Consider the following 16,041-nt stretch of genomic DNA (forward strand, 5'->3'; position numbering starts at 1 on the left):
CAGTGAAGAGGCAATACCACAACACCTGGCATGGTAGGTAGTAGAGAATAAAGAAACTAAAATCCTTTGACCAGTCTGTCTCCTGGTGTCCTTCAATTTCTGACTCACGTAAGCCAACAGAATCTAAATAATGTCTGCCCAGAGAGGGAAGACATAACAAATTGACCAGACCCTAAAACTCTCAAACCTTTTGAATTAAGTCAGGTACATCTGCTCTTAATTACATACATGCACACACACTACACACATAAACACATACACAGTGGTAGATTAAAGACAGCTGCAAGTTCTTTGCTCTTCTTCCTAATGAAAGTAGAGCCTAATTCTCCTCCTTTGTATCTGGGTTGGCTTTAGTGCCCTGCTTGACCAAGAGAATGTGACGGTCATGATATTCTGAGTCGGCTAAGGCTGGCTCGGAAGGCATGCAACTTTCACCCAGGTCTCTTGGGCTGCTCACTCTTGGGGAACTCCTCTTTAGGATGTTCCTTCTTGGATTCCAGCTGCCACACCATTAGAAAGCCCAAGAAGCCTCACAGAGAAACCCATGTGGAGAGGAACCGAGGCCTCTTAGCTGACTGCCCTGACTGAACTCTCAGCCAATAACCAGTGTCAACCGCCAGCTGCTTGAGTGAACTCTCTTGGACCACCCAACCACGCTGGGCCTTTAGATGAGCCCAGCCACCATCGACGGCAATGCATGAAAGACCCCAGCAAGAATACCCCAGCCCAGCCCTTCCTCACAAAATTGTGAACAAAATAAAATGTATGTTTTAAGCTATAAAGTTTCTAGGTGGTTTGTTAAATAGTGATAGATTTCCAGAATACACACACTCCCGCAGTCACCATACTAATGCCATGCATCCTACAAAGGACCCCAGTAACTCAAGTTTAAATTAACTTCCCCTTCCCACTTGCTAGTAATCCAGAATAAATTAGGGTGATGGCTTGTGTGACTTTCTGTCCCATCCATACGGGACAAGACCAGAATTTTGAAACTATTCAAGAGACAACACTGATATTTATGGTATTTGGTTTCTAATTGACTTTGCAGACCCAAATCTCTATGTTACCTGTATCTTATCCTACATCAGTTATAATCTCAGGTAAGAAAAAAGTATATTAAGCTTGTAATGCTCTACTCTCAATATTTTGTAGAAATTCCTCCCCCAGAAAAATTATTTCCTGATTTATGGTCATCTTAACTCATATCTCCAACCTCAACGTCTTGCAATTTAACAAGGAAATACGTTAAGCATTGTTGACTTTGAACAGCCCAGGACTTTGATGAGCCTCACTGCCATTTAAAGTACCAGAGTACTGAAAACTAGAACAAACAGAACCATTATGAAAGAAAACCAGTACTTCTCCATTCATCTCTTCAAATAAGGACAGTTCAAAGTAATATGGGAAAATGGAACACAGTGAATTCTACCACACATACACGCAAAAATAAAACCATGCTGGAGGCTATATGATATCATATCTGTACCCTTCAAAACAGAATCCTGCCACTTGGAATTATAACACATTTTCCTTTCATTAAAGCTGCTCTGTGTGAAAAGGGTGTCATCCTGTCATGGCTGAAACTCCTTCAGAGAAAGAACTGGAAGCATCAAATCCTCACAGATCAGTTCAGGACAAAACCTGGAGTACACGTTAGCAGGATCATTTGTGAGGGTTTGCGATTTGCATGATTTATTAGATAGAACTTGTTCCCACTCTGCAAGATGTCTTGAATGCATTTAGACCAATTCTCCCAGTATTTAGGAGTCAAAGACAATCAGATATACTTGTTTGTGTGAAGCAAAGTTATCATAAACTAAACTACAAAAGCAAATTCTCCATGATGACTTCAGCTCACTCCATATAATACCACCAAGAAGAATTTACAGCTTTCAAAATCCAATGTCTACAAAGACAGAATGCCTCAAAGGAAAATGGTACCATACTTAAAATAGTGATATCTTTTATTAGTACAGTAAAGTCCTATTTTTATGGAATAGGATGGGTCCGAGGTCATTCCATAAAATCGATTTCCCAGAAAATGGAAATAGGCAATTTACCCTAAGAATTTTATTGAAAAATTATGCCAGTCTATTTGAATAATGATGGGAATGTTCTACACATTTCCTTTATTAATGAATTAAAATACACAAAACATCATAAAATTATATTAGAGGTTCAAAAGTATCACTTAAATCTTCTTTACCAGTCACTTTCATTTTGTAACATCAGCAGTTCCATTAAAATCATATTATGTAAAAATGGGTTTTTACTGTAATAATAGTTATTACCTATTTAGCTCCCAAGGTTGGTGTGAAAATTAAATAATAAGCCATTGGAAAGCAAATACAAAGTGTTGCTAATACCAGAGGCCAAGAGGGGCAGGCAGATGGAAAAACGAAGGAAAAGAGCACCTGACACATTAAAAATCACAGCATTCATCTATAATTCCATTATTGCCAACACTCCACGCAGCAGTCATGTGTGCTGATGTTATCTCATTTAATCCCCTCAACATGATGATATGTTAATTTAAACCCTCATGTTATAGATGAAGGTCGGAAACGTTTAAAACGTGTCTAACGCCACACAGTTGGTAAATGTCAGAATCCAAATGTGAACACAGCTTTGCCCTAGTCAACAGCCCATCCTGTATCTCCTAAAACATCGCTCCCTCCCCAGTACACCCTTGTGTCTTGTAACTGACCTTCAGTTTCTTATCCCAACTATCAAGGTCCTCTTCAAATGCCTCTTCCTCTGTGAAGTCATCTCTCTTCATCTTGCCTGAGACAAGTGTTTGATTCCTCATCTTGCCTGAGACAAGTGTTTGATCCTAAACACGTCTGGTGTTTATTACAGCTATTTGTTGTATTATTAAGTATTAGTATGTGTTTTATCAACCCAGCTAAGTTACTAGCTGTTTGAGATCACGGCTGTATCAGACTTGCCTCTGGAGCCCCAGATCAGAGCACCTGGTGTGGTGAGTGTTCAGTTATTGTTGGTTAAACTGAACTGGAAAGGAATGTTAACTTGAATTAAAACTATATTTGGTACCAGATGCAAAGCAGATACTTCTACCAACGGCTCATGGCATCAGATACCTCTTTGGGAAGTTTCTCCAGTTTCTCCACATGTATGTACCTAATGAGAATGTGGCAAGATTGAATTCCTCATGTAGAGTATCTGACATATGCTAGGTATTCAATAATTATTTTTAATTCCAAGTGAAGGGAACAATGGGAACAGGAAGTAGAGAAGTATAAATTCAGTATAATATGGAGTCTTATTTGAGTGAATCAGAGCAAGTAGGAATGGTGAGTTTTTAAATATATATATATATATATATGGTAAAGAGTTAGGGCTCTGGAATCAAACTGTCTGCTTTCTTGGACCAGCCTTTTTACTTATTAGCTGAGAGAAACTTGGGCAAGTTACTTAACCTGTCTATGTCCCAAATTCCTCAGCTATAAAAAGGAAGATAACAACAGGATCCAAATCAAAGAAGTTGTGAGGAATGATCGAGAAGACCCATGTAGAACACTTAGTGCGGTGCATGGCAGACACCCAGCACTCAAATTATAGCTGCTGTTACCATCATCGTCATCATCAGGAACATCTTAATTCCTAGGCCTCTGTTCAAAGGAAAAGGCATTACTACTTTCCACAGACTTGTAAAATCTAATAGCTGTACTGGGTCGATCCTGTGAAATCCAAAGATTCAGTTCTGGTATGAAATTATGGATGGCAGCATGGAGAATGTGCGCTTCATTCAAGCAATACTCAGTGTCTCTTTTATGCCAGACTTGGGTGAACAAACTGACTTGTTTCAGAGGAGGCAGGGAGTGAAAGAAACCAGAACAGCCAGAAAGGTCAAGAAGGTAAAACCACAAGTAGAAAGACAAGATGAATTCAATCCCAAGGTCCGTCAGAGGTCAAAATATCAGGGTTTGCCAAAAAAATCCAAACAGAAGAGTAAGCCAGTACAGTGCCTACAAAAGACCCCAAACTAAACAGAACAGGTTAAAACACTGGCCACTATAAGATAATTTTCTGGAATTAGGGCTTCTTTGAGGAGAGAGGCAGCAAGAAGTAAGGACTTCATTTATTATATATTATAAATCTGTTTCATTCCCTTATTTTTCCAACTAAAAACTAAATAATGAACAATAATTGCAGATTTTTTAAATCTCAACTTCTCTGATCTTTACAATAATACTGAAGGACCAATTGGGAGATACTTCAGACATCCAGCATCTGTGCCCGCCCGCCCCCACCCCCCCACCGCCTTTTTCCAGAGCACTGATCTGTGCTCTTTAAGAGCAGCTTCACGGAGGACTCAGGTCCATCTTACAAGCTGACCATGAACAAAGGAATGAAGGATGATGGAGAATGCCAGGGGCCCCAGCAGCCAGGAAACACAGTGGATACAGTCAGTGCAGTGCCAAGCAAGATAGCTAAGATTGCTCCTCACTCAGCATAAAGGTCCCAAGGGTACGAAAAGCTTGGCAACCTTCAAAAGCTTCTCTTGCTTCCTGCATGTGGTGGGGGAAACAGCTTGCTCAGTGGGAAAAACCATAGCCCAGGGCCAATCCACTGGCTACATTCATCAAAAAGAAGGCTGAGGCAGAACAGATTTTTCCTTTCCGTATAGGAATGACTCATGAGCTGGTTTATTCAAAAAGTTCCATCCTCCATGGAGAGAGGTGGATGGTAGGGGGGGTGGGATGATAATAACAGTTTAAGTGTACATTGGTCAGCCCACTCCCTCTGTCCTCACCTCGCTGTGCAGTTACATGTGCACCCCACCAATGCCAGAAGGTGGTCAGTGCGTTTTAACCTTTCTGCCTTCATTTCCCATCGTAAATAAAGCAAACACCACCACCACCACCCTTTTCATTTACCCTTAGTCCTTTTGGAAAGGAAATGTACTTGACTGGTTAAGAATAAGGACTTGGAGTCAGATCGTCTGGTTCAAAATCCTGGTTGTGCTGAATCGCAAACTGTGTGACCCTGGGCAAGTAACTTAACTGCCTTGGACCTCTGTTTCTCTGTCAGTAAAAATGGGAATGATAATATTACCTGTATTGCAGAGCTATTGTGAGGATTAAACTAGTTAATATATGGAGAACAATTCCCAATATTGTTAGTTGTCAACAAATGTTTGACATTAGCATTATTATTATTTCACAGATGACCAAATATTCTTTTTCCAGTACTGATCTTCTTTTATTCAGTATTACTTTAAGAAGTTCAAATTCAACCATAAATGGAAATAGGTCTTAAGAAATATATCTGTTGTATGAAAAACATTTTCTTCTCGGGCTAGGGAAATTTTCTAGTAGTTTCAAGAATTCTCTCCTAAGAAAGAAGAATTTTATAAGTATGGTGTGTGTTTCTGTACCTCTGAGGAATCACCTTTCCCTTCTCATGTAAACAAAAAGAGAGTTCTAGGTAGATGGATGGATGGATAGATAGGTGATAGATTAGGTAGCTGATAGATAGATCGAATTTTATTTTTCTATTTGATTTATCTGCTCCTTTTCCATCATCTTTGAAAAATCATGGCAACAGCAGACCTTGTCATTCTCCTCAGTCCTATATTTAAAAGATTCACAAAGGCAAAAGATAGGAGGCATTTGAAAATTGCTTCTTTCCATATACCCTGTGTCTTTCAAACATAAGGCTACTAAAATTTTCTGTAAATCTGTTCTCTGACACATTAGAAAAATTATCCAGTTAGTGGATTAGTCTAATTCCTTTTGCCATGAAGACTATTTATCCCACCTTTAATGAAGGTAAGCTGAACTATTTTTTCTGATTTTTACTGGATTATGAAATTCCTCTCCTGTAATAACCCAAAAGAGAAAGTGGTAGACATAATAGCCTATTTATTTCCACATTCTTTACTGTGTTGTTCAATATATTTAAATGACAGATAATCCCCAATTAGATTGGCCCAGTTCAGTCTGTCTGTGATTATGTACCCCATAGATTGTTTCACTCACTGGGTAAAATCAGGACGTCATCCCCAGGGCCTGGAACGGTACCGCTGTGTCCTCCCCAGCCCTTCTCCATGCCTTCCCATGCTTCGGGGAGGGACCATTTTAAAACTGACTCAGGTGCAGAGGAAGAAGCTAGAAAACAAAAGGAAGATAGCAAGGGTAACTATGAAAATCTGATTCACTATGATAACTTACAAATTCTATCCTTATATTAGGATCCTGGTGACATTTTCACTTCCCAAAGAAGCTGCCTTTAGATATTTTATAATGTTCCATAAAAACATTTATCAGGCATAAAGCAGGTAATTATTCAATCCTTAAAAGATTACCTCCACTTCTAGGGAAAATATATTCTACTTTTGTTAGTAAACTTTTGTCTTTTACCTTTACTATAAATACTACAACATATGTTTATCACGAAACATTTAGAAAATGCAAATATAGAAAGAAAAAGAAAAATAATAATTGTCTACTATCTCACCACCTAGAGATAACTGCCATTAACCTTTTATTTGTATTTCCTTCCAGAATTTCTCAACATTTTTACATAATTTAGATCCTATAACATGCAATTTTACATTCAGTTCTTATTTTACTTGGCAGTTTTTCACATGCATTTTGTAATGTCATTAAAACTCCCTGTAAACATGATTTTAACGGTTAAATAATATTCTATCACATGAAAAGCCCACAATTTATTTAATCCCTAATGTTTGGCATTTAGGCTTTGTCCACTCTCTTTTCAAATTATAGAGAATGCAGTGTTAAATATCTCTGTGCATATCTGCCTATAATCATGATTTCTTCTTAAAATAGAATCTTAGCAATGGAATCACTAAGTCAAAGGGTATGATTTTCTCACAGCTCTTAATGCATATTAAAGGCAGGGCAATCACCTGAACACCTCTCACTGAAATAATTTACATATAGTTCATAAGTTACAACTGGTTTTTATTGATTCTGCCACTGATGATCAAGTGGCATTTTCTTTTCAACCATCCCACTGGCCTCTTCAAGAAACTGAAGCAGAAATCTAATAATTTCCAGTGGGGATCATACCACGCCAATGTGAAATGTACCCACACATTCTTTTCTGGAACATGATCCCTGGTACAGAGTCAGAAGGGCAGAGAGATTGTCTCAAAAGAGGAGGATGAAAAAATTCACAGATGACCAAACTCTCTTCTTCCAGTATAGATCTTCTTTTATTCAGCATTCACTTAAGAAGTTCAAGTTAAACCATAAATGACATTTGGTTCTTTTAGGGGAAATATATTTGTTCTATGAAAAATATTTTCTTTTCCGCCTAGGGAGATTTCCTAGGAGATTCAAGAACTCACGTGATGAGGGAGGGAATCTCATCTATTACTTGCTAATTTCACAAGCATAAATAATGAGTGCCCTCTCCAGCAGAACAGTCCTAAAAAACAGTGATGCAAAAAGAAATAAAATGTCATGCTTGCTCCCAAGGAGCAACTGGCATTGTGTAAGTATGTAAGTAAATACTGGAGGGATAGAACCCTTAAGGGAGTACCTGAACAAGGGAGGGAGGGAGACCTTGCCAGGGGAGGCTTCCTGGAGAGAAGCATCTGAGATCTGAGCTGCACTGTAAAGGCTTGGGACCTACCCAGGTGAAGGGAGTGAGGGTGTGTGGTGAGAGTCTGCACTCCAGAGGGTGAGCACGCGCGGTGGCAAGAAATGAGAGATCACGTGGAAGAACTATAAGCAGTTTGGTGTTGCTGAGTCACGGAGCTGGAAAGAGGCAAGTGGTAGGGCTAGAGGAAAACCCAGAGGTCAGAGTGGGAAGGGTGACAAAGATGGAGGAGGCAAGGGTAAGCCCTGGGTTTCCAGCACGTGTGGTGTCAGGTGGAGATGCCCATTAAGACAGACATCGACGAATTCAGTTTGGGCCATTTAGAGTTTGGGGGTGTCTTTGAAGCCTCCAGGTAGAGATACACAGCAAGCGGGGGATGGCTGTGAAGCTGAAGGATGGGAAAGGGCTCTAAGTCCGAGAGATGGATTTTGGCATTATCACCCGAGAGGCCTTATTTGAAAATCTGAGGATGGTTGTGAGAGTTCCAGGAGACTACAGTGTGGAAAGACAAAATGCCTAAGGTCAGAACCACGGGGATCACCTGACTATTTTGTCCACCTGAACCCAACTCTCCAGTGGTCATGGCCTAATTAGGGCCCTGGGATAACTTAAAAGTACATGGATTGTGGTCAAGTAGAAATCCTAGGGATAGGGAGGGTGGGAGGGAGGGAGACACAAGAGGGAAGAGATATGGGGACATATGTATATGTATAACTGATTCACTTTGTTATAAAGCAGAAACTAACCCACCATTGTAAAGCAATTATACTCCAATAAAGATGTTAAAAAAAAAAAAAAGAAATCCTAGACAATTTAATTAACACAAAATATACCTCACACCATGGAAGCCAGGCAATGTTTTGCAACAAACCCTACTCAGAAAGAGGCTTTAGAAATATTTTATATTTATTTAATATCCTGTAATAAACCATAGCGGGAAAGAATATGAAAAAGAATATATATATGAATATAAAAAGAATATATATATATGTATAACTGAATCACTTTGTTGTACACAAGAAACTAACACAACACGGTAAATAAACTATAATTCAATTAAAATAAAATAAAAATATAAATATTTTATGAACATCAATAATGCCTTTCTAAGTTTCCTCCCAGTTTTGTCTCCTTTTCAATACTATACCCTAAATACCCAGGTGGGGATAGGGTGGGGGTATTTGTTGAGGTGGCCATTAACACCACAAAGTCCAGAAAAAGATGTTCTTACTTCCAGTGATATTTCAAACAGGCAATGACCAGTTTCTTTAAAACCCTACTCCAAGCTCCAAAAACCCTTAATTGCTTCAATTTTGTATCACAGATGTTGGAAACAAACATTCTTCACGTTTGTCATCTTCACTCTCGTTTATGGGAAGGTTGAAACTGTCTTTAATTGAACAAACTAAATCTTAAGGTAGCTGAATGAATTTAATCATTCTATACCATCCTGCCTTAAAATAAGAACCCTTAATGGACAAGGACATGTTTAGTCTCCTGCAGAATTATGAGATGTCTGTACAGTTAAAATCAAGGTTCTAGATGACTATTTTTTAATATAGAAAGAAGAGGGGAGGAAAAGAAGCCTAAAGAGTTAAAGCTATTAGAGGCATACATGGAGAACCAGAAGAGAGGAATGTCTTAGAAGACCAAGAAATAGAGAATGTACAGAGAGTAGAAGTGATATTGTTAATAGCAAATTTCCAGTAAGAGAGGGAATAAGAAGTGGCTATTGAATGTGACTAGAGCATAGTGATCAAGATGAAGAGGGTCCCAGTGGAGTGATGGAGGTGGCAACCACTTGGATTGCAGTGGATTGAGGAATGCACTGGAAGTAAGGAAGGGAAGACACTGGGTCTGATCCTGCAAAAAGCTCATTAAGGAATGAACAGCCTTAAGATTTGAGACCCTCAGCCTTTGATCTGTCTTCCCAATCGTTAAATAAGCTAGACTTATCTTGAAACTGGAGTCCATGAATTTTGGTCAGGACCAACCTTTGTGATGAGCCCTCACCCTGCTTTCCTCTCATATTTGTCAGTCAACAACAGCCACCATTTGAGATGGTCTCCAACTTGGTACCTGAGCCAAGTATTGCCTTCTCTACTTTAATCCTTCATCTACCCCAGCATTCTATGGCTCTACATCAAGAGGAGGCTAGTATTTTGAGAAGTTTGCAGGAGTGATATAAACTACAGGAGGATTTAGGGTCCATGAATTTTGTTTTGATTTGATTTTTTTAATTGAGAGGTGACAAAGGGTCATTTGCTGATAAAACAAAGTTCAGAAGATGTTAGAAGGAATGGGATGAGTTTAGACAGGAGAAAGGCTGACAGATCCGGAGACCAGAGAAAAGGAAATAAACTTGATCTGAGGGGAAAGGGATGGCAAATTTACAAAGACAGTATCTGATCATCTGAATATTTTTATATGACTGTCAACAATATTTGCAACTAGCCCCCACTGAAAAGACAACATGGTTGAGGTAAAGGCTCTTCAGAAATATTTTCTGTGTTCCCCCAGTGTGGGTTGCTTCACCCTCCTCCTCTCTCCCATCTTTTATAACGCATCATGGACACCAAGAGGAAATCAATGGAGCCACAGTGTTGGAGGAGCATGAGAAACCTGCATTGAGGTCTTCAGAAACCTGGGTACCATCTTGACCCAAATTAGCATACATCCTTACGCCAAACCCACTACGCACCCATACAACAACTTTCATCAGCACCACCTCCTCTGCTTCTTCCCAACGTTGGCCCATGTATACCCTAATTTCTGTTGCCTCTGGAGTATCCTTTCTACCAGGACCCCATAATGACCAGCACAATCCTGTACACAGAATAAACCCTCAACTAACTGAGTGAGCTAAAAGGCCCTATAGCAGAACACCTCAACCCAAAATGTTTTTTCTGCATTACATATTCATTGCATCTCTGAATGGGTCAACATATAGATGGAACTCCATTATTTATTCCATTCCTGTTTTGTCAAAGAATTTTTGATATTGCAAAAATTGTACTGTTTTTCATAGAGCTCTCCATTAAACAAAATACATGCCATATTTAAATTTTGACATTAGCACTTACACCCCACACGATAAAAATCAAGCAATGTCTTAGAACCATATAAATAATAAATATTTGAATATAACGAATGGTAATGTACTAGTTCTGTAACTCCCTGGGTCTTAGGAGTTTTGTGTCCCAACCTGTATAAGATAGGAAAATTGGCTATATATATATATATATAAAATTAATTTTAATCTAACTCATAAGTTAATATATGCCAAAAAGGTAATTTGAATACCTTAGGGTTTACATGGTATAACAGAAAGAACACTGGACTGAGTTGGAAACCTGAGTTCTCATCCAGGCTCAGCCACTGATTACTGATGTGACTAAGTAAACTATTTGATGACTAGGCTTCCATGCCCTCATTTGTAAAATGAGGCAACTGGATAGGACAGCTTGTGAGGTTCCTTCCCTTATTAAAATTCTACAACTCTAGGAAGCATCAGCTTTCTATTTATTCAGCATGTTGTAATTGACAGGCCAAGTGAAGCATCTCCCAGTTAAACTGACCCCTGCTGAAAAGCCCCGGATTCCAGCCACCCACAGCGTCCTTCCAAAGAGTCCTTAATACAGAAATCTTAGCACTAAGTGCTGAGAGGCATGTCATGCTGACGAAAGCTGCCCAACCCAGGAATGGCCACCCACAGATGGTCCAGTATCCTCTGAGGGGGCCTGACATGAGAGCTCCCCCAACAGGTAGGTTCTCTATAAAATAGGGGCTGACCCAATCAAACGTATCTCTTCTCGGGGGAATTTGAACACAGGACATTCAGAGAGGAGAGACTTGTAAGATACTTTTCTTTGGGAACAGTTATTTTAAAGGAAACACATTCCTTGATTATTTAGTCATTTGATTAACATTCCCCGGTGACCATAAGACCCCATGAAGTGAAAGACCATTCTACCTTGTTCACTGTTGTCACCTCCCACACCTCACATGAGAGGCATTCAACAAACAAAGCATTTTGAATCACCTAAAGGAAAAAAGTGATAAAGAACTAGGGACAGAAAGAGCAAAGGCTATGGCAGCTCAGAAACAGATATAAAAACAAAGAATCCCTTTCTTCTTGGTCCAATAAGCATGAAGGGGTCATCGTCGGTACTTCTAGTTTACATACAGTTTTAGTCCCATACCTTAACCTCATTTATTTATTAATTTAAATTGAGAAATTAGATCATTTTCTGATTAGCCCGGGCTCTTCTCTGACATAACACAAAAAAGCCACTGGAAATCAAAGGAAAATTCAGCCTTTGAAAAGATTTATCCCAGCTGCAAATGTATAGTTAAACAGACTCAGGGTAAACAAAAACAAACAATGAAATACATTAGAAGGTGCTTATGAGTCATTTAGTCTTTGAGAGTTTAGCTTTTATGAGTTAGAAAGATTTCACAGAACCATCTGACTTATGGGGAGGGTTTATTTACCCTGATTTCCTGAAATTACTGGAAACAATTACAGTTTTGAGATACCCTGAATTTTTTTCTTTCCATTTGGTTGGGGCCTAATGGCTCATCTGCAGATCTGGACTCCTGTGTGCACATATGGTCCATAATTCATGAAATGTGCTTATTTACATGTTGTAATTCTTACTTTCCTATGTTTTGAAATGCACCAATTCTTATATCTTTCTTTGACATGCAGACGTATATTTTAGCTGTAGGGGGTGACACAATAAGGAGTTGTCAGACATAAAAGTATTAGGGCTGATACTTGTCCTACAAACAGTATGATGGGAGGAATTTATAAAACGACTGGAGGACATTCTGCTGTACCAGGCAATTCTATTTGATGAGTTAATACTCACCTGAAATAGTTGGCGCCACACCTTCCCTCACCCGGAGAATTACTTGAACTTGGCCTTCACCTGAAACTGAACACAAAAAACCATAACTTGGATGTGATACAAAGATTATCTTAATACGAAAGATATTCATGTGTGAGAACAATGGCTTTGTGCTAAATTCTCCCCAACCTAACTAAATTTTCAAAATAAAAAAACTGAAGTCCTTGCTAGTTAGTCTAACAATTGATTTCCAATATTTGATTTTGATTGTTTTTATTTGATTAAACTTAATTGCAGTGAGCTTTCCAAAAAAACTGGCACATAAATAATTAGGGAAAAAATTGTTTCACCGTATGTTCTTTGGAGGTCAGTGTTGGTGAGCAGGACACCCCTCATATCCTGTTTCCCCTCCATCAGTATGAAGGCTCAGCTTTTAGAATTCATGTATTTTTCACCAGTAGAGTTCAGATCACCCATGAAATGTATTTGCTTTACCTTTATTCAAACAAATTGTCCTTTTAATGAAGCCTTTTCCCCACTCTGCTTTCTCCTCCCATCTTCCAAACCAACTGAGCACATTTAAAAGGCCTGGGGTTCATTAATTTTAAGCGTTCAATAAATTAGTGGAAATAATCAAAAGGCCTGATTCTTTCTGATAATGACAATTTGATGTCAGTATAAACCAGTAGATTAAGCTGGGAACATATGCTCCTTTGCCAAGAGAGGCTGCTGTAATTAAATAGTGAATGCATCTACAAGGTGCTCTCATGCCTGATTAATTAGTAATCAGGTGCGCGAACTCCACTTTTCAGTAGCACCTTGTCTCTTAGTGGTTAACTACCTTTCTGCCTTATTTGATGCCATGGAAGCCAGCACCTCCCACCACCGAAGGACCCAATGATGCTGAAGGTTGCCGCCTTGGGGCCTTGGTCCCACCCATGCTCTCCATTTGCCTCTCCCTGGAGCCCTAAACCCTTTCCTCTATCACAGAATGGAGTAGACCTAGGATCATTCTTTCTAATCACAAAGCATAAGCTTCAGAACATTACCAAGAAAATAATCCCCCAAAACACCCATGATGAGACCTCTCTGATTCTATTCTTATCTTGTTCATTATTCTCATTTAAAGTTTTTCTGTAATAACCTATAATGGAGTATCATCTGCAGAAATACAGAATCACTATGTTGTATACCTGAAACTAACATAATATTGTAAATCAATCAACTATATTTCCATTTAAAATTTTTTCCCATTATAAAATGCATGAGGCTGTGGCATTCTCCTTCCACTGTACACACTTTTTTGACCAGGTAGAATGGCCAACATGTTCTTTATGTGCTCTACTTTATCATCACTTCCAAAGCTTTACTTCTATTGTTTCTTTATACTATTGCAAATTTCACCCACTTTTCTAACTTAAGTAATAAAAGTAATTAATAATAAAGTCACCAGCTTAACATCTCTTTTTTTTCTATAATGTCTAACTCATCCACTTCTGCTCACACTGAACTATCCATTTTCTAAAGTTTAAAAGCATTTCTAAAACTATACAGCGATACTTATCCCAAGCTCTCTTTCAGTTGAGCAAATACCACTGTGCATCAACTGTGGTGAATTTAGGATTGTCTCAGTCCTTAGCTCTGTCTTTAAATCTTTGAGGGAGGGACTCTTCTCCTGTATCTTAAGACACTAGACATTGCTGGACATGTAGATACTTAATTTTCATGGACCAATCAGAAATCCTAAGTTTATACTGCTCTACTCTGGATGCCAGAACTTAACTGGCAATTTTGACAAATTAAACAAATGGAGGCAGGAATTAACCCTTTTAAAGGAGGCAAAAGACAAAATGGTAAAAAAGATAGGTTCCATCAGAAAGAAAAGAGAAGGGGAATATGGCAAAATGACATCTAAAAACATGTAAAAGTCTGTAACAATAGAATACCCTTGTACAAGAGAAAGGAATAAAATATTGTAATGGAATCAAACTCTAAGAAATGTAAATTTTTCTAAAATTCCAAGAATCCTTTGGAAAGGGAAGTCAGTTCATTTAAAGATGTTATAAAAATCATCCTTGTACTCACAGATATAGAAAACAAACTTATGGTTGCTGAAGGTGGGGAGGAGGGATAAACTAGGAGTTTGGGATTAGCAGATACACACTACTATATATAAAAGAGATAAACAACAAGGACCTACTGTACAGCACAGGGAACTATATTCAATGTCTTATAATAAAGCATAATGAAAAAGAATATATATAAATATATCACTGAATCACTCTGCTGTACACCAGAAACTAACAAAACGTTGTAAATCAACTAGGCTGAAACATCATTTTTCCCACTATATAGAGGAGGGCATTTGAAGTAGAGGGAAAATAATCAATGTATCCAGAGTCCCCTGGGTGAAAAGGATACCGCCAGCCAGTACAGTATCAGGAACTGTAGTTATGATGATTATGTAGTCGTCATAGGCAGCAGTGATGATTACCTGGAAAACTGAAAAGGCAAGAGCCCTAGACATACCTGACCCCCAGTACAGGCTGTCCCACTTTCCTTCATCCATTAAAGCCCTTACCCAGGCCCTGTTCCTGGTGAACCAAGGCTCCGTGGAGCAGCGAGCACCTCGGCACCGGTGGTTTCTGATCTGGGTGGACTCTGACTTTGTTCAGCCTCTACATGTACACAAATGGCTCCCACCTCCAGAACAACCTCTTCCCCAAAGCAGACACTGAAACTAAAACATGCTTTGAAAAGCTATTGTTTACTTTATTAAAGCAGGTGTGTGAATATCATTCAACCTGAGAAGAGAAGCAGTTTCAGTATCACAGGAAATGGAGCAACATCACCAAAAGCAGGAAAGATTAGAAAAGCCTGGTTTCCTCTACCACATGCCCCCTGCAGGCTGGTTCTGAGCGTGGGAGCTGGCTCAGAGGGCTGTTCCTACCCAAACACCACTTCTAGGCGGAGAGAGACCACAGAGAGGGGGCAGGAAGCGCGTGGGTGAAATCCAACAGCCTGGATTTGAATCTTGGGTCTTCCAGGTCCTAGATGCTGGCACCGGACAAGTTCTGAACCTCACTCACTTCCTCTGAAAATGGGAATCATCGTACTGCCTTACATCATAGGGTGATTGGTAAGAAAAGATGGAAAATCCAGGTAACGTGCTTAGCATAGCGCTTGGCTCAAATGAACAATATGTGTGAGTCATGATCAATACCGTTACTACGACAGGCTCATTATTCTAGGAGCCAGTTAACAAAACCCAGAAAATATGCTTTCACTCTTTTGACAGCTGCACCTAATCACGATAAGCCCTAGTATTCAGAGTTGTAAGCAACTTAACCAGATCCGCTGAAGTTTGCTAAGTGCTTTGACTCTATAAAAGACAGTGTAAATGCAGTGTCATTTCCAATTTGGAGAAATACCAAGAGGGATAAAAATCATTTGAGAATAAAGGTATTGACTCAGGAAGAGTTTAAGAGCCTAACACAAGCTGTGATACTGTACATATGCTTTCTCAGTGCTTATGATTTCTGATTTTGTATTTGTAATATGAGAATGGTTAATCTCCTTTGTTTATCAA

At 39.0% G+C, this 16,041-nt stretch overlaps 1 protein-coding gene across 1 annotated transcript in view; it reads right to left on the reverse strand.

Moving 5' to 3' along the window:
- PKHD1 (PKHD1 ciliary IPT domain containing fibrocystin/polyductin) overlaps positions 1-16,041 on the reverse strand; it is a 420,109-nt gene that overhangs the window by 166,718 nt on the left and 237,350 nt on the right. Inside the window, exons 50-51 of the mRNA XM_059075914.1 lie at positions 12,474-12,539; positions 6,009-6,137 (exon numbers count right to left, since the gene is read on the reverse strand). Of these exons, the coding sequence (XP_058931897.1) occupies positions 6,009-6,137; positions 12,474-12,539 (195 nt within the window). The remainder of the gene's footprint in view (positions 1-6,008; positions 6,138-12,473; positions 12,540-16,041) is intronic.

This window comes from Kogia breviceps, chromosome 10 (assembly GCF_026419965.1).
Source record: "Kogia breviceps isolate mKogBre1 chromosome 10, mKogBre1 haplotype 1, whole genome shotgun sequence".
NCBI lineage: Eukaryota > Metazoa > Chordata > Mammalia > Artiodactyla > Physeteridae > Kogia > Kogia breviceps.